Genomic DNA, 19,144 nt, shown 5'->3' on the forward strand with positions numbered 1-19,144 from the left:
TTTTGAGGGGTCAAGTTAAAGCTTGAAAATAACAAGAATTGATTTGAAGCTCTTCTTAATGGGCATCACAATTGAATGGTCACAACTGCATTTTCCAAAACGACTCCGAGTCTATTCTCAAGTTCAACATCATTTTCCAAAGCGATTCTGAATCCATTCTCAAGTTGTTGACAAGAATGAATGTGAAAACGGGAAAATTTAGATTCATGATTAGCGAAGATTTTTGCTATAATGCTGACAATTGCATATATTTCTACTAAGGTTTTATCCTAAAATATAGATTTGATACAACTCAAGTAGCCTATATTTCTACTAGTTGTAATATATTTCGTATCACCAAATATTGAATAGGGAAAAATCTTAGAACCCTTTTAAACAATTTAGAATTCCAAATCTGGAATGCAACTATAATCAAATCTCTTCCTCGCTACAACGAGACATGAGAGGTTTTACGGAATGAATGAGGTTTAATCCTCCTTTCCGAAAGAAAAAAAAAATAACAAGAATAGTTCAATTTTAGATTACATATAAAATTGAGGTCACTTTAGGTCATTTTAGTAAGGTGGTGAACCAAAATTTTAACCCTTTACGACCAAATATATGTTATGTTTGCTCTCGATTTCACCTGTCGAAACTTAGTTAAAAACCCACATGTACAAATATCTCTGCCCTTGTTCCGTGTCTTCATTTTCCTTACGAATCGAAAATAGAAAAAAGAAAAAGAAAATAAATTAACCTCCTTAGTTTCTTTATTTCCTTGTGTAGCTCTTCACTTGTGTTGTTACGTTCTTAATTTATGGTTCTTTCAAATATGGAATTTCGATTATCTTCACCTAGTTGCAATTGAGAATCGTTATCCTCCCTAATAATCATATCTCTGTTAAAGGGCCCATGCTCATGGGTGTCCGGTCCATATTTGCTGTCTTTTGGTGTTCCCCTTTCCATGTATACATACGTATTATGTCCATGTAACTAATAGAACCCCGATCAATATTTGGTGTCTGTTTTCAATTGGTTGTACCAACTCGATCTCAACGTATTCATTTGGGGTTTAAAAGTACTTGTGAACCATTATCGCGTACTTGATATATTCTCCCCAAATTTGAATGTTCTGTAGGATGTAATCCACTTGCTCGACTATTAAAGAGTCGGTAGTTTCAAAAGATACGTTCAAATAAAATCACATGTATTCCAAATTTTTTGGAAGAACTCACAAAAAATTATATGAATCAGAAAATTTCCATTTATTTACTTCAACTATCTTTAGTAATATATTCAACCCAAAGTAAGTGGTTACATGTATAGTGAGATTCTCTTGGTCTGTTGAGATAATGAATATTCTCAAATTAACCTAGAAGTAGCAAAAGTGAAAATGGAAAGAACCTCGAAGTAATGAGGGTTAGACGTACTGACTCATATAAAGCATGTGAAAAGGGACACATATATCATGAGACAAAGATGTTTTTTTCCCCAGTAGTAATGACACCAAAGTACAGGTATCAACTGAATATGGGATGAAGCTAAAATGTAACTCTAGCTCCCATCATAAATGAAAGAGTTGTAAATACACCTGGTCATCGATGTTGGTATATACAATGTAATGTGTGTATCATAATAGCAACCAATTTCACATCAACTTTAATGACAAGAAGAACTTTTTCTGGCCAATTGACTATTTATTTGAATTTGATCTACTGTCTGCACGCTTATGGAATGAAAAGTACATCATTTCCACGAGACGTAAATCCTCTATAGCACTTGTCGGGATGAAAAATATATCACCCCACCATTATGCTTTTAAGTAATAAAGCATATCACTCATTTTACAAAGTCTCCAGTAAAACAGGATCGAGACTATCCTAATATGCAAATGGTAAACAATCCATATTACAAAGATAACAAGGTAAAATTTAGAAAAATATTCATACAAAATGCGGACCATTAAAGTGACTTATGGCTCTGGTGAATGTTTTGACATTTTGGACTAGTTATAGTTCCCAAGAAATTTGCGTTTAAAAACTCCTAGCACATATTACACAATAAAAAGTGCAAAGGCTCACCACCCTTATTAATGCTAGAGAATTTACATCAAAAGGACTTGATGAAGTTTAATAGGATCAATATAGAGCATCTTATACCCAATGGTCTTGCAGAGGCTACCATCAAAGGTTCTAGATGGTGCCTAAGGAATAGGTTATGCGTACCAACCTATCTTTTATTGCTTTGGGGATATGCAATATCACACGCATCTTACTTAATTCATTTTTAGAACCCAATATTAGTCAACCTTTTTTGCGTACCAGTTGGTAACTGGATTTAAGCCCAACATTCGTGTTCTTACGCATTTTTTTGGTTGCACTATGTACAAGCCATTACGACTTCACATCGTAATATGATGGGTCTTCAAAATTGTTAAGTAGTTATGTTGGAAATGAGTTCCCAACAATTATCCGCATTTTAAAACTTTCGACGGGAGATCTCTTACCGCTAGATTTGTGGGTTATCACTTTAATGAGACATTCTTCTCGTCGTTAGGGGGAGATAAGAAAAAGTATTTTCTAAGGGAACGACATGAATTGTTGTGGTGTCTTCCCACTATGTCTCATATTGATTCTTGTACTCCACAAATGTAAATGTTAAGTGATAAGGAATATTCGATTTTCAGAATGTACATTGATGTTGCTAAAGTGATGAGATCACACATACCAGCTGCAAAGTTACAAATCCTTAAAACGGGATATACACCATAGACTAAGGTGTTGCAACTACACTCAGCGGAAGTGTGGTTAAGGCCTTGGCTCCATAAAGGAAGTTGGAGAGACCACTTGGTTCGATCAATCCTCACCTAGAAAGGAAGTAGGTGAGTAAGGAACAACTTATTTATATCATCAGAAATCATCTCATAAGATTGTCTCTGAATATGTCCATGAGTCAAACTGGAGGACGCTCCGAAGTTTTAAATGATCCTAGAGAACAATGAAATCCTGACGGATTATGAGAATGCATTTGAGTCGATGGAAGGATCATGTGTGCACAACGATGATATAATCCATAAATAGTTGCTCCAGATGTAGATCACAATGAGATCAAACCATGTTTTATTTTGATTAATTTCAAATAAATAGCATATTTGGCCTATGCAATCCAGGCAGAATTTAGTTCTTTGACAAATATACAGGTATTTGGTGTGGTAGTGCTAACCAACCTAGTGTAAAGCCTGTGAGACATATGTGGTTATTGGTCATAAAGTGTAGTGAGAAGAATGAGGTTTTAAAGTATAAAGAATCACCTTGTGGCGCAAGGTTTCTCACAAACCCCTGGATCGCTTACTCTTTTGAACATCATAATATTCAGTTAATTAGTTTGCTTGGTAGTTTCAAACGAACTTGAAACATAGTAGATGTGGTTATATCTCTGGAGATTTAGACTCAAAGATATTTGCAAAAGTGCATGATGGCCTTTTTCTTCCAAAGTCGAATGACTTTAAACAATCAGGAGGATGTGGTATGCCCGTCTAAGTGACTATTTTATTGGGAAGGGATAAACAAGTAAGGTTTCATGCCATGCGTACTAAATAAGTTCATGATTCAGAATTATAACTACCTATGTCGACGGTATTGACATGATAAGTACTCTTAATAGAATAAGAGATCTTACAAGCTCTTTAAAATCTGAATTTGAGATGAAAATCCTGAGAAATCTCGATCTTATCTATGTTTTAAACTATAAGACCGAGCTTGTGGTATATTATTTCACTAGTTTGCATATGTCCATTATCAGGCAATTTAACAAGGACGTGCATGCTGCTAGCATTCCCATGATTAGTCGAGTTTCAAATGTACATAAATGACCAATTCGTCTAAAGGAAGATGACGAAATTGGGTCGGGAGATGAACTTTCCTTATCTAAGTATAATAGACACATTATTGTACTTAGCATAGTGTACTCGACCAAATGTTATATCCTCAATGAACTTGTTAGCTAGATATAGCTCAGCGCCAACACAACGTTATTGGAATGGTATATTGAATGCAATCATGTGCTTAAAGGTAACCATTGACATAAATTTGTTTTATCCATGCAAAGACATAAAAAGGAATGCTAATGAAAGTGCAATCCAAAGGTTGTTGATTATAAAGGAACAATAATCTCTTCTCCAACGAAAGTAATCAGGGGGAGATACGGTCGACTATTTTCAAGGTCATTACCGATATTCAGTACATGACGAAAGGAACAATATGTAATAACTCTGAAAGTAATCATGGGGAGATGCCGACATCAGGGGGAGGATCCAAGGATATGATGTCAACATATTTTACTTTGAAATTGAAGCTGTGTTGTACTCTTTTTCCCTTCGATCGAGAATAGTTTTTCCCAAAGGGTTTTGTCACTCGACAAGGTTTTTAGCGAGACAACACTAAAAACATCAAGCATGTTGAACGTTTCAGACATAAAGATCGCATTGATATTACTAAAATATCTGAATCAAAGAAATGAAACGCGATAGTCTGTTAAGCTACGTAACTTCCAGAATCAACAACAAGGTCTTATAAACATTCAAGTCACCAAAGTAAAGTGTGATAAACTCCTTTTGACTGCATTAGACATTAGGGGGAGCATCTGACGGTGTGTTGAACTATTTTCCTTCACCGAGTTTACTTTTTCCCACAGGGTTTTGTCACTCGGCAAGGTTTTTAATGAGACAACAAACACTGGGAAGTAATTTCCCAACTAAGGCTATTGTCTTTCCCACGAGGATTTTCTGCCTTAGGAGTTTTGAAGCAACTGGTCAACTTCAACGGAGCAAAGTGATCATCTGCAACATATCACCTTTATTTGCATTTGTAACGTTGTACTCTTTTCCCTTTGTCAAGTTTTTAATGAGGCAACATATTCGAGTCCAACTATGTTCTAAGTTTGCTTAATATTGTACTCTTTTTCTTTAGTTCAGGTTTTGTCCCTATGGGTTTTCCTAACGAAGTTTTAACAAGGCAATTAACTGATACTCACCAGTCTTTGAAAATCATATTGCATGTGATGAACTACATGTAAAGTACGAGATGGGTTTTCCTGACGAAGTTTTAACGAGGCAATTAACTTAGAATCATCGGTCTTTGAAGATCATATTGCATGTGATGAACTACATGTAAAGTACGGGACAAAATGTGAAGTACTACATGTGAAGAATTGTACCAAAGTTTTGTCCCACTGGGTTTTTTCTTGTCAAAGTTTTAATTAGGCAATTGATTCGGCACAAGTCATCAATGAGAACAACATTTGAAGAACTATATGTGAAGCACTATGTATAAAGTTTTGTTTTGTTATTGGACCGCACAAGGGGGAGTGTTATAGGGCCTACAACCCATGAATGTGCGGTCCAAATAGATTCCTAGGGTTGTATATAAAGGAAACTATGTAATGATTCTACTCTAATCCTCTAATAAGATTGTTCTTCTCCTTCGTCTTATCTTTCTCTGTTTCATTCTCTAATTCTCCTAAAACAATCTCAAATTTTATCTTAACAAAATAATATATCCATAATTAATTAATCAATGGAAATTTAGGTATTAATTTGGATAAAGGGTTTTTTATATTAGTTCATAATATCCAATTATTGTCTTTTTGGATATTCCGTTATTTGTGGAGATACCCCATATGGGTTCTTAATCACTAGTTTAACAAGATATGATCATGTAATCCGCCCCCCCTTTTGGTACTAATCCATGTAGATCAGTCTCTTCATTTCCTATTGGTTTTGCTCGGGGATGACCTTGGATTAAACAACTGTAGAAAGAGAATTTTCATGGATGAGCTATGATTATTTCAGGAGCGGTGTTAGATACGGGCAAGTGGAAACACTTATTTTTACTTGTCATCGAGTTTTCGAAACCTATTTATGCATATTTAAAAAAAATGTATTAAATTTTTTTTATTCATTGTTTATCCTTATTACAAAGTGAGATTATTTTTTTTCTACCTCTTTTTGCCTTTAATCCTAATTCCGCCACTGGATTAGCTCAGTAACAACAAAAATAAATTAAGAATATCATTTATTGTTTGAGTAGTTAATTAAGTTCTAAAAGTTATATCAGTGGCTGAGCCAAAATTAACGGTAGGAAGAGACAACTAAAGAATATCACCTCATAAGCAGGAAATGAAAAGACGGAAAAAAATTAGTTTTTAAAAAAATATATAACTAGGCTTTGGGGTCTAATTGGAGAGTGAAGACATAGCCCCTACTTGCTGATACCTATCACCGCCCGCCAGCTATGTTAGTAAGATATTTTGGCCAAATAATATACAAAATTCATATTTTTATTGGTTTTTCTGTTGGTTTTGATTGTTCTATGCACCAACAAAGCTTGGGTTTGAGCATCAATGATTTGTTATTATATAACCAAGGGTTTAGCCAAATGTTTCCCAACTTGCCAACTGATGGAGAATCAGGATGGGGAAGCCCAGCTTTCATCGATCATTATCTTGTAGGATATAACATGAACAGTCAAAAGCGAAAAAGAAAACCATTAAGGTAACAGATTACTATTGTAAGTGTTTAGCAAGGATAACTACTTAGATGATAGCAAATTATTATGCCATCTTAACATGGTGTTTTGTTTCTTTTTCTTCTGGATTTGGCTTGTCTAGCTCTGATTAAAATTACTAGACTCGTCTAAATCTTACTCAATTGATTTATTTTTTTAGTCAGTCAAGACTTAGTTGACTCGAATTATGTGAGTTGGTGGCTTGATCCCATGAATAAGTGGTACTTTGTTCCTTCACTCAAACGAGTCTGAGTCAGACATTAGGTCTTAGTCAGGTAGCGAGTTTGTTCGGAAAAAAAAACAAAAAACTATACAACAAACGGTCTGACTTCTGGCCCGCACCGAGTCAAGGGCCAAGACAGATCCATATCGCAAGTTAGATGCAAACAAAGTATTGTTTATAGCCCTGCGGCCTCATCAAAATTTCGAAACTACATTGAAATACTTGTCTCAATCAGATTTCCCTATTCCTCACTGGTTTTCTTTTTCTTTTGGTTGTTATGTTTTCCTTGCATGAGTAACCACGGTTCATGTCTTGGTCTTAAAACATGTGTCGTACTTCGCTAACAATATACATGACAATCAAGGTGAAGAAGAAACCAACAAGGAACCAGAAACAGACTAGTTGTAAAACAGTTGGCTACGATACGTTCTGCATACTTGGATTTACGAGAATAGGCTCGAATTATAGCAAAATTAGGAGGGACATTAAGTTGGCATAAATAACAGTTATATTCCTGATTATCGCACCATATTAAACATCATACCGACTATAATGTCGCAATGTACAAGCTCTTCCAACGACGGATATGCATTTCAGTGCATTTAGGTTGTGTAAGTATACAATATAACACCAAAAGGGACATCAGACAGTGATGAGATAAGGTCTGTTGGAATAGGTGTGCGTGCATTACACCTATTTTCTTCAGTTATGCTAAACTTGAATCATCAGTGACTAATGTTACTCCAGCTTTGATCGTCGCTGTTAATTTCATCTTCAATAGAACAGATCTTTCTGCTATTAATCTCTCCATGCATTGCTTCTATCATTGGCTTCCAGAGTCGAACACGTGCATTTATGAACCAATTAGAGACCTGATCAAACAACCAGAACCCAGGTTTGAAGGTAAAAGAATGAGTAAAACCTTCACATTTTTTTGAAATGATTGTAAGATTTTTGCTAAATTTTTGTTGTTTGAGTTGCAAGTACCTGGCTCCTTGTCAGTCCACTTCTTATTGAGAGCAAATGCTTTTCCGCGTCATTTGGGTACCTGAAACCAACCACGTACAACTGAGAAATTCATCTTCGGAACAAAGAACATTTGCTATCACCTATTGTGAAGGAATCAAGGAACTTACGGATGAAGGAAGTTCTGAAACATCCAAGCTCGCAGGACTGAAACAGATTTTTCTGGCAAGCCTCTTTGTGGCCTCCATAAATGATGACCTTTTCTCTTTAGCTGCTGCAGAGCCCATTGGTTTTGGATGAATGAAGACTCCAAAGATGGATCCTCCTTCACACTTTGACGGCTGAGACAGTCTTGGTTTATTAGTATTTGGTTGGCAATTCTGTCCCTCAGATTCTTGTACGCTGAAGAGACGGTATGAAGAGTAAAGCGAGTGTATATCTGCGCATCTAACTCTGTTGCAGCTCGGAATGCAGATATTACTGTATGGATTTCATCCATGCATTCATTGTATTTCCTGTCAACCTGCACAAGCAATAGAAATTACGTTCTTGAATATATCATAGCTGCAAATTCAGGGGGAAAAAACTAATTCATGGAACACGTACTAGTTGTAAGAGATTCAAAAGTTTATCTTTTCTGCTTTCAACTTCTCGCCTTTCCAAGGTGACAATTGGTTGATCCCTGCAGCTGCTTTCTACAGGAGGATAAGGGAACATCCCCTTCTTTCCCTTCTCAGTGTGGCAGTTTGAAGAACCTGATGTCTTTGCACCCATATTGGATCGTTCTGAAGATGTTTTCCCATTCTCGAAACCTCCAAGTGAAAAGCTTGCTACATCAGCCAGTATTTGTTGCAGTACTTGGAGATAATCTGATCCTGAGGATGATTCTTGAGAGACTGAAACCGGTCTATGTGTACCAGCATCAAGAGAAGGCTCCTCAAGCCTACAAGTTTGATCAGAACATCCAATTTCCCGAAAAGACCCCGAACAATTCATTTCTGAGGACCAATCTGGGATATTTGGTACATCAATTGTAGAAGGTTCAAAAGTTGTGCGACTGACATGATTTGTGGGCATATGGTAGTTATATGGATGCTGATCCACGCCTGAATTAGATGTTTCTTGCGAATTCCATCCCGTGGTGTATGAATTTCTCATGGAATGGTTATCAAATTCCCATCTACTATCCAGTTGACGAGGCCAACTTAAATCATTTTCCTGTGCCAAGAACTCTGGATCACTTCGCACCAAATTATGCCCAAAGTTCATATATGCATTACATGGCAATTGTGAAGTACCAATACCGCGATTGTTTGAAACAACAGAACTCAAATCTCCTGAATCCATTCCCGAGGACGAAGATATGCTCACTCCATTGAGGATTTCTTGACCGTTACTGCTTGTAGCATATGAAGCATCAGTCAAGGCTGTTCCTCGAAAAATTTGCTCTGGAGGATCCCTGTTACTAATCCCAATAGTATTTCTAGAAAGTGGTATATTTGGATCACTAATAGCACCAAAATTATCGATCCGAAGATTACATGTTGGTTCTCCCTGCAATGCTGAAACTGAAGAATATCTATCCATCATTTGGCTGAGGCTGTTAAAATCCATAGTATCTGTCTGAACTAGTGAACTTATATTGGACATGATTCCATCAATGAGCAAAGAATTTGGATCTGTATAGCCCGGAAAATTCACCCTTCCATCATCCATTATACCAGAAGATATTCTTGAATTGTGCAAAATTTAACTTGGCCAGAAGTTCTAAACTACCATGTAAGCTGTCCTGTACTAGCTTTTCGAGCTCATACAAAAAATTAAGTTCGCAGAATAGATCCAACTGTCATGTAACATTTACCTGAAAGATATAAAGACAGCAACAACTTCCATAACTTACATACAGTACCAGCTTCCATATCAAGCAACACAATGTAGGAAGTACTAACATATCACTCATAACTTTCTAAAGGGCTCATCCCTTGACATGGTCATATTCACACTTTCCTCACATTTTGGTGCTGTTTTTTTCGTTACACTGAAATAGTTATGCCAAGCAAGAGCATGCATCTAGACAGTAAGCTAAAAATATATGCAAATCATGATAGTGCAACTCAGAGTTCTAACACTGCAACTTCTTATTACATTCATGAAACACTCATTCCAAGTAAGCTAAAACTGTAAGCAATTTACTATAGAACAAACAGAACTAACAACAAAAGCCTACCAAAATCAGAATCATTATGAGCAGAGAACACCAACCCAAAATTCAAGGAAGAAAATCATAAATCTAATCAGTCAAGTGGTAAAGCAAGTCATGTACAGTGACAAACCTTGAATGCACAGCAGCAAACTAGTACCAGTAGCAGCAACAACCACTTAGAAGAATGAGTGAACTCCAAGAAGACCTGAAATTTGCAGCTGAAACTCAAAACCTAATCAATCACAAAAGCAAAGAAAAAGAATGAATTTAGTATTCAAACAAAGCTGAAGAAACCAATATTTATTCCACATTTTAAAGCCCCTTCTAATCAATCAATCAATCAAGTAACCAGAAATGGATAATTTCCATTTTTCCTTTTTTCATACACAGTGATTGACATCAAAAGTTAGACTTCACTTCAACGTTTCAAATCAAAAAACCTTAGTACTTTCAAGAACAGTGGAATCAACTATTTGAGAAATGAAAGATAAAGAACCTTAATTTCTAATTGGTAGTCATGTTCTGATGTTCCTTCCTCCAATAGTAATCACAAATCAAATCACCACAGAAAAAGAACATCCCATTTAGAAAGTCTAATCTTCATCTTTTCATGAACAGAGAAATTGGTTTGTCTTCAAAGAATTTCAAAATTTTAAGAAATTCTAAGAGAAACCCACAATTATAAACAGAAATTGAATCAAAAAAAGACAACCCAAGTAAAAACACCACTGAAAAGAATGAAAGAGAGAGGAGGAGGTTACTGTTGTTGAAGCAGAAGCACTCATTTTTGAAACAGGCTTTTGAGGACCCATCGTTTTCTGTATCAGATTTTGCTTTGTCTTCCTTCCTTCCTCTGTTTTTCGTACACTCTATGTAATGATTCAAAAAGCAAGTATCTGGAATCTTTTTATCTGCTAAAAAACCCCTGTTCATGGCAGATAATCAAAGAGTGAAGAAGACTTTACTTTATCTTTTCTCATCTCATTATCTCTTTTTGGGCTCTTTAGGATAATGGGTTTAGTAAAAAGATGAGTATGAGAAGACAAAATTCTTCAAATTTTGAGAACAGAGTAAAAAGAAAAAACAGAGTGTACTAATACTGAAACATTTTCAGAAATTATTGATGGATACTACTATTAGGTGATGAGTGAGCGGAGTGAATAAAATTGATGGAGAAAAACAAAATCTAGTAAAGAGATATAGTCTCTGATGATCTCATGAGTGAGAATTGCAGGAGGAGGGGGGTTTGGTTTGGTAGGTATAGGACTACTGATTGTGAAACAGAGTAGTGTCAGTTTTACCTGGAATGGAAGGGCTATGAGTCTACAAACATTATTTCTTTTCTTATATTATTGGACTTTGATATTATTGTTATTCAGATTGGTCTATCATTTTGAGAAAATGGCTCATTCTCACTGGTTTCTATAGCCTGTTTATAGCTAGAGCTAGTTATCATGCAGTGATGCAGCATACAAGAGAAGAGAATCAAGGAATCAAATGCTGCTGATGCTTTCAACTTTGAAAGGGTTCATCATTGTTATGATGACATAATTGGAATTTGGGTCTCATCTTTTGTTTATTATGAGTAAAAATGTAGTAGAATTGAATTTTGGGGATTTGAAAGATCACAATTCACAATGGTTTTGGGATTCTCAGTGGTTTATTCTATGCTCCAAAGCCAACCAGTTCTAGTTCAGTCCCTTTCAGCTCTATCCATTTCTTTTCCAATTTTTTAATTTTTTTATTATACTCAGAATCAAGGGTGTGAGCACATTCATGCCTCCTGGTGTGAGTGACCATCTAAAAGCCAATACCATATGGCAGCTCAGTTGCAATACATTCTAGCAAATGTTAAAATCAAACCAAATAAGTATCTAAACTGATCCCAGAGAAGACAATAGAGCTAGATATGCTTAAAATCCGACTAGTTAAAGAGAGGTTTTATAATCTGAACTGTGCTGCTGCCAACCGTAAGCAGATAAATAAATAAACTAAAGAGGTACTTAAATATTTGTGATCACAGATGTATCACTAAACTAATATAAAAATCTTTCATAACCTAAAAGTAGGATCAAGAGAACCTCAAATTCTTCTAACCACCTAACCCAACTCTACAAAACTTCCGTGGCAAATGTATGTGGTGGGTAGGTAGCCCACAAAACAAAGAGTTGGGTGTAAGATGAAATATGTGCGTCTATTTTCCACCCAATGAGGGAAAGAGACTGATATCACCAATAGATGGACCATCAGGTGATGATCTTGCATTGTTGTTGTTATGACCCCTACCACGGCCTCTGGTGGCACCACGATCACCTTCACCCCTGTCGCGTCGACCACCTCCAGATCTATAGTTTCTCCTTTCACCCTCAGCTGGTTTCAGGAACTCAATGATGCTAACAGACTGTCAAAAAACAGATAAGTTCCAGTCATATAAGTTATTATATCAACATGACAGATAACTATCTCGTAAGAGAACAGATGAGTAAAGAATATGTGAAAGGAGCATTCTGATTCTGTGGTCTGTCCATGGGACGTCGAGATGTATTAGGGTAGTCATGTTGGTGTCACTATGATTGGAAAACTGGGTTTATGTTGTGCCAATAAAGTCGCTGGATTAAAAAGGGTTATAACAAATACAACAGGGAGTACCTTTTTGACTTTCTCCTCACGATCACCATCTTCTCTTCGTTTTCCTGAATTCTTGTCAGAGCCCTAACAGAGCCAATGATGCATATCAGAAACCAAAATGAACCACTAAATAAGTAAAGGTGACAGCCACGCACGCATATCAGACAGCTCAACGAAGACAATCTTACCAGCTTGACGAAAATTTCTTCTTTTCCTTTCTTAAGCAGCTTCATAGACTCAAACGACTTGTCCAACTCAACTTTCCTCTCTTCAGCCTTCATTGCAACTAGAACTTTTCTCTTCTCTTCAAGTACCTTTTCATACTCCTCTAGAGTCATCTTCTACAAACAGGAAAGCAAAACAGCTGCATAATTTAGAATCAATGCTTATTTCCTCAGACAAATAACGGCTCTAGTATCTGGTAAACTTCACTGCTCGGCAGAGTGAGAAGAGTGAACAGAAAAATCAAAAAACATGCGAGTAGTAAAATATACACAGGAAAATGTGATCAACCAGGTACCTTTTCTTCCTCGGCTCTCCTGGCCTCTTCCTCAGCTTTCTTGGCCTCCTCCTCGGCTTTCTTGGAAGCTTCCTCCTCAGCTTTCTTGGCCTCCTCCTCAGCTTTCTTGGCCGCCGCCTCGGCTTTCTTGGTCTCGGCTTCCTTCTCCTCGTTAGTTTTGGACTCCTCCCAGTCATTAATTGCTTCAGATGCTGGTGCATCAATCTGCTCCACCTCATCAGAAATAATTTCCTTCATTTCCGCAACAAGGTCCTCATGTTTTCTGATCCATCAAACTCTCCTCATGTAAGTTTCTCCTCATGCATTCATAGTTTAAGACTAAAAAAAAAATCCAAAACGAGGATAAAGTATAAATTACGTTACTAATTGTTTTGAGTCCTACTACTAGAATCTAGAAACTTTCAAAGAAACAAAACAAAAAAAAAAATAAAACATAACTGAGTAAGCATATAAATTCACTATCAGTACTCTTTAAACAACCCAAACAAGACAATCTTACAGATTTAAAACAACAGTTTTGAGTGTATATCAGAAATATGTATAGAAAAAATAATTATGAAATAGAGAATGGACTTACTCTTCAGGCTGGTCATGGGCTGTTGCCGAGTTGCCGTGGGAATACTGCTTCCTCGAACCCCCCCACCTATTCCTGATTCTTCTATCACGATTTCCACCATCAAAAGGGTCACCCCATGTGTTTAGACCACCACGAATAGGCCTATATGGACCTGGTCCATGACGCATACCGTGCTCCCTATCAAAGGGGTTTCTTGAATCCTTCTCCAATTCTGAATCATTAGGTGTGTACCCATCAGAATTTTCATTGCTGTAAGAATTCCTACCACCAAAACCACTTCCACGTCCTCCCCTACCACGTCCAGTACCCCCACGTTCCCGATCTCGTGGCCCTGAATAACCTTCTCTCCTCTCCTTCACTGCAAGTGTAACACTGAACTATTAAAACATTCGTTCTACCTAACATTCATTTTAACAGCAGAACAAACATATTATTTGTAACAAACAGTACACACACAAGGCATTCTATCCAAACATAAGCTAAAACAAAATGCTAGTATTACATTAATTCAACAGCGCTAACCATTCATTCCCATCAATTTGATATTTTCAAACCCAAATTCTTACTAAACATAAGCTCATTAATTTTCAATTCTACGGCATTACGTACTACTAAGTAGATTCATATCCTCAAAACCCAGATTTCTCAGTAACACAATGCACTAATAGTTAATAAAACAATTTTATGTTATAAAACAACTAAAACAAATGCAAACCAAATAATACACAACCTAAAACAGAACCCAGATTTTTCAGTGACAAAATGACAATGTCCTACTAGCCAATTCATCTCTATCGATTAAAGTTAATAAAAAACAAAACACACACAACAGACGGTTTTCTAAACATTCTCGCAAAGCACAGATTATCTATGTGACATACTATATCAATTCATCAATTCAAAGACAGAAAGGCAGACACATCACTTATCAGCAGTACAACACTTTGAAGTCCTACATAGATGATTTATTCAATTATACTACAGAACATAAGGTTTCTCCACATTCTCAAGAAACCCCAGATTTTAAATCTCAAATTTCTTCTCAATACAGAGACAACAGAGCAAGTAATACCCTAATTACAACACTTTGCAGTCACCAAACATCCATTCATTCAAGTATATACAGCAGAGACATCACTATAGCAGCTTAAGAAAGTAATAGCAAGCAAAACACTAAATCGTTACTACATTTTACAAAATCATCCATTCATCTTATATACTACAGATCACCATGGCCAAAACGGCCAAACCCTTGCCCTAGAAATTTCAAGAAATCAAAACCCACAAAACCCTTATTTTAAAAATCTCAACAAAACAAAACCCAGAAAATCCTTACCCTGGAAATTTCAAGAAATCAAAACCCACGAAACCCTTACTTTAAAAATCTCAACAAAACAAAACCCACAAAATCCTTACCTTAGAAATGTCAAGAAATCAAAACCCATAAAACCTTGCTTGAAAAATTTCAACAAACCAAACCCACAAAACCCTAACCCTAGAAACTTCATAAAAACAAAACCCTAACCCTAGAATCACCATAAAGAAAAAAAAAATAAAGAGTTGGAGAAAACTGTTTATACCAGCATGTGAAGGAAACTTAGCAGCAGCAGAAACTTCATCAGCATCAGGAACAACAGATGATAACTTCTTAGATTTGATCTTTTGTTGAAGTAACTCAAGAAGTTGTGATGGATCTTCATTATCAACATCTCCTAAGAGATCAAAAGAGTTCATAGTCACCATTTTTGTTCGAATCAAACAAACATCACTAAAATACTTAGACTATGATAGCTTTGGAGTGATTTTGGTGATCTAGTTTTGTTTTAAATCCATCGACGGCAGCGGCGGTGGCTGTGGTGGTGTGATTTTGATAAAACCCTAGAAAATGTTTGGTGGTTGCGGCGGCGGAGGGTTTTGTTTTCTTGAGACTGTAGAAGAAAAATGTCAGAATAAAGATATTTATTTGTTGACGGTTGATATATGGTATGAGTTTGATAGATGGTACCTCTTTGCTAGATGGAAGTACTAGGGCACCACGTTTTAATGTTTTAGCCCAATATGCAAGCCCGGGTCGTATATGAATGACTACAAATAAAATTGTTGATAACCTAAAGCAAGTTTTATCGTGGAAAAATTATCAAATAACAAATACTTAAGCACGTATATTTATATTTTTCACGGAGGTTAATCCAATTCATGTTAAACGTAATTTTAAATAACGTTGGTAATGACTTGAGCATCATTTTAATGTTGATCGAATTGCCTTTTCAATTATTTTTCAATCTCACTTCTAAGAAATCTTGTTGCACGGCTTGGAAAAAGTGCATAAAACCTGTATTTTGTAGACAATATATTTAACATTTTCTACGTTCTAAGCTTGAAATATCATTAAACTTGTTCTTATAGTAGCGGCTGGACAAAAAAAAAGAGAGACAATGAAAAAATAACTAATTTGTGCCTTTGATTGTAGTGAGTTTTAAGTGTTAATATATTGTCTCACACTAAATGAAACATTTAAAATACATTTGAGATGAGAAAGAATTCATTTTCCATGAAAATTGAAATCCCAGCAAATCAAGTATAAAATACAGCTTGGTAATTTATTTTTGGTTATGAATCAAGTTTAGACCAACACAAGTTGACGTAATCTAAGATACCGTAGGGCAAAAAAAAAAAGATAGAAGAAACTGAGTGTTTTGGAAGAAAAAAAAGGTTTAAGAAAATTAAGATATTGGAGTAAACTATAAAGAATAACAGAATCATAAACTAATATACTATGTACTCTGATGGAAAATATGAAGAGTATAATGAAAGGTTTTCTTCCGGCATATAGATGGAAATCGCTGATTACTTTAACTCTTTAATTATCTATGCTTTTGGTGATTGTAATTAAGATAAATAGATCATTGAGTTCGACATAGTCGACTCTGTTATGTAACCAGATTTCAGTATTATTAATATAAATTGGGGTTTTATGAAAAGGAAAAAAATTACAACTTAATTTTCATCCAAAATTGTGGACAATTTATTGATCTCATCGGGTGATTTGATTCACCATGTGTTTGCAGATATGTGGTGTTTGGATGTACCGGCTTTGTTAGCTAGACACAGGTAAAGTAATTATTTTTCAAATTTGTTAATATATAACGTAGGTTTGTATGGTGTAAGTAATCTCATTTTGCTAGACTGAAAATTCGGGCCAGCGTTTTAATAATATAATCAAACAAACATATGTTTATTTGAAACGTGATACACTGGACGCCTAAAATGATTGTTGGCTCGAAAGACATGGTAGACTATAAAAGATTATACAAGAATACTTTTCTCTCTGCTTTTCCAAAATATTTTTTCCTTTCGAAAAAACCATCACAGGAATCCTAAACGCTTGAGTCTTTCCTGCTAAGTTAAGAGCGGATCTGAGCAGAAAAGAAAAACATATTGATTTCCTTCGTTACTAGATATTGCAATCTATTTATTTTTTGAAGTTCCGTTCTTGTTACTAGATATTGCAATCTATTTATTTTTTGAAGTTCTGTTATTGTTCAAATCAGTTTCTAGCCTGCTTAAATTTATCTTTTGGATTTAGTAATTGTTATTAAGATTTTTTTGTTAGTCTTGCTATTGATTTTAATCTTGTTTTATTGTAATCTATTCATTTTTTAAGTTTTGTTCATACTTACATCAGCTTCTATTGTAGGTTTAACAATCCATCCAAGGACATTTAACTTAGTTTTATGTATTAATTCTTGGCGTAAATAACGGTTTGTATTGGTTGTAACGGTAGAATTCTTTGGTCTATATGTGTGGAGAAATAATAATGTGGACGAGTGTTGCTTGAACTTTGTTGTAGACTTTTATGGTCATGTAAAATGTAATAAATCCAATTCAACTAGGTTATTATCTAATATATAAGGTTTGTTTCATTTCCTAAAAAATAAAGAAAATTAAACTATAAAGAATATCAAAATCATTTATTAATACAACGTACTATGATAGCGCTATCGATAAGTACGAATAAGCTTCTTAGGTGATTTAATGTCCTTTTCAGTTTCCGAATTCGTAAGGTCTAGTCTCTGGACACATACCAGCAAAGCATCTACAAAACAAATTTTAAAAATGAAAGCCAGATTCAGATATGGAAAAATCATAAATGTAAAAAACTAGGTATATGTTCTCCAAGATAATAGTTAATTTGGGAATTTAACTATTATGCCGGATTATTTTATTAATAATAATTAAATTTTATTAATAATAATTAAATTTTATTTTGCCAATAAATAAATAAATATGGAAAAACCATTTTTTGTATGGTGGGGGCGTAACAATTGAATGCCATAGGACCCTTTAACAGTCTATGATGTGAGAATTAATTTTTGTACAATTTTAGAACCCTTTTTATTTATCATTTTTTATTCTTAAAATAACATGGAAAATAGAAATCACCAGAAAACATACACCATTATCACATTTTTCTTACCGGAAAAAATACACGAAAGAGAGACATAAACGAGTTTTTAACAACAAATCTGAGAATCTTGATTAGTAATTTTGGTTTTGTTACATGAGATTTATTGTATTTGATGAGTAAATATTGCATTCCTACGAGCTGCGATGAGTTGTATCAGATGTCCTAATCTTAAAATGAGATACTTTGGCCAAACATGACTATATAGACGGACTATGAATCACAGATGGTCAGCTTTGTGAAGATGTGACAACTAAATCTCCGAAATTGTAAGATCATGAAATGGTTTAAGAGCAAGTAGGAAGTAAATAATGTGCTTTAATGGTCATAAAGGGACAACGTCTTCGTGTGTTTTAACATCTCAGTGTTTCACATAAACGAAACACCTAACACAAATTATATATGATTAAAACTTAATCTGCATAGAAATTGACACTTCCCTAAACAAAAGTTCGACACAAATCTTGTTTTAAGTTTAGGCTATCCGGTATAACTCATCGCAGATGGTAGCAACAAAACAAATTTCTAAGTCTGGTAAATATTTAATTGCTACCAGATTCGATGAGTTATACCGGATAGCCTAAAATTATTCTACCAGCTGGCCAAAGATGACTATATAAAAGGAATATAACTTGTGTTTTGTTGGAGTATGTTTTGTCTTTCTTTTGAAAGAAATATCATATGATTGAAAATTAATTTTTCATGAAAGTTGACACGTCCAAAAAGCCAAATTTATATAAAACATAATTGGTGATGATAATTTAGTTTTAGTAGCGAGACAAATTAAATTATATTGTTGTTCATGGTCGGTAAAGAAAATGGAAGTTGATTAACTTAAATCGGAATACTGGTTAGATGTCGGGAAAAAAAATGGGATGCTGGAGTAAACTACACAAATCATTTATTTGTAGGGGGACCTCACCAAGTTTAGATTCACAAAAAAAGCACGTTTATCAAATTTTGCTTTCGGAGACTTCACCGACAAAGGCCAAAGGAGTATTTTATTTCAACATATATCAA

The 19,144-nt window shown here is 35.1% G+C and overlaps 2 protein-coding genes across 3 annotated transcripts; both read right to left on the reverse strand.

Annotated features, from left to right (window-relative positions):
• Positions 1-7,281: 7,281 nt before the first annotated feature.
• Positions 7,282-10,936, reverse strand: LOC113300547. The gene is made up of 6 exons (XM_026549754.1): positions 10,696-10,936; positions 10,065-10,166; positions 8,338-9,592; positions 7,902-8,254; positions 7,753-7,813; positions 7,282-7,637 (listed from the first exon to the last, which is right to left on the reverse strand). Exons 3-6 carry the CDS (start codon positions 9,445-9,447, stop codon positions 7,491-7,493), a joined length of 1,671 nt encoding a protein of 556 aa, XP_026405539.1. The 5' UTR covers positions 9,448-9,592; positions 10,065-10,166; positions 10,696-10,936; the 3' UTR covers positions 7,282-7,490.
• Positions 10,937-11,824: 888 nt separating this feature from the next.
• On the reverse strand, positions 11,825-15,602 carry LOC113295096 (RGG repeats nuclear RNA binding protein C-like). 2 transcript variants are annotated; one of them, XM_026543452.1, is made up of 6 exons: positions 15,240-15,602; positions 13,660-14,017; positions 13,083-13,344; positions 12,751-12,900; positions 12,584-12,646; positions 11,825-12,335 (listed from the first exon to the last, which is right to left on the reverse strand). In XM_026543452.1, the coding sequence occupies exons 1-6, from the start codon at positions 15,400-15,402 to the stop codon at positions 12,129-12,131; spliced, it is 1,203 nt and encodes a 400-aa protein (XP_026399237.1). In that variant the 5' UTR covers positions 15,403-15,602; the 3' UTR covers positions 11,825-12,128. The 2 variants fall into 2 exon arrangements, with proteins under 2 accessions (XP_026399237.1, XP_026399236.1); XM_026543451.1 differs by having other exon boundaries at positions 12,751-12,903; positions 15,240-15,601.
• Between the last annotated feature and the right edge of the window lie 3,542 nt (positions 15,603-19,144).

The sequence above is a fragment of the Papaver somniferum genome, chromosome 7, assembly GCF_003573695.1.
Source record: "Papaver somniferum cultivar HN1 chromosome 7, ASM357369v1, whole genome shotgun sequence".
NCBI classification, from domain to species: domain Eukaryota; kingdom Viridiplantae; phylum Streptophyta; class Magnoliopsida; order Ranunculales; family Papaveraceae; genus Papaver; species Papaver somniferum.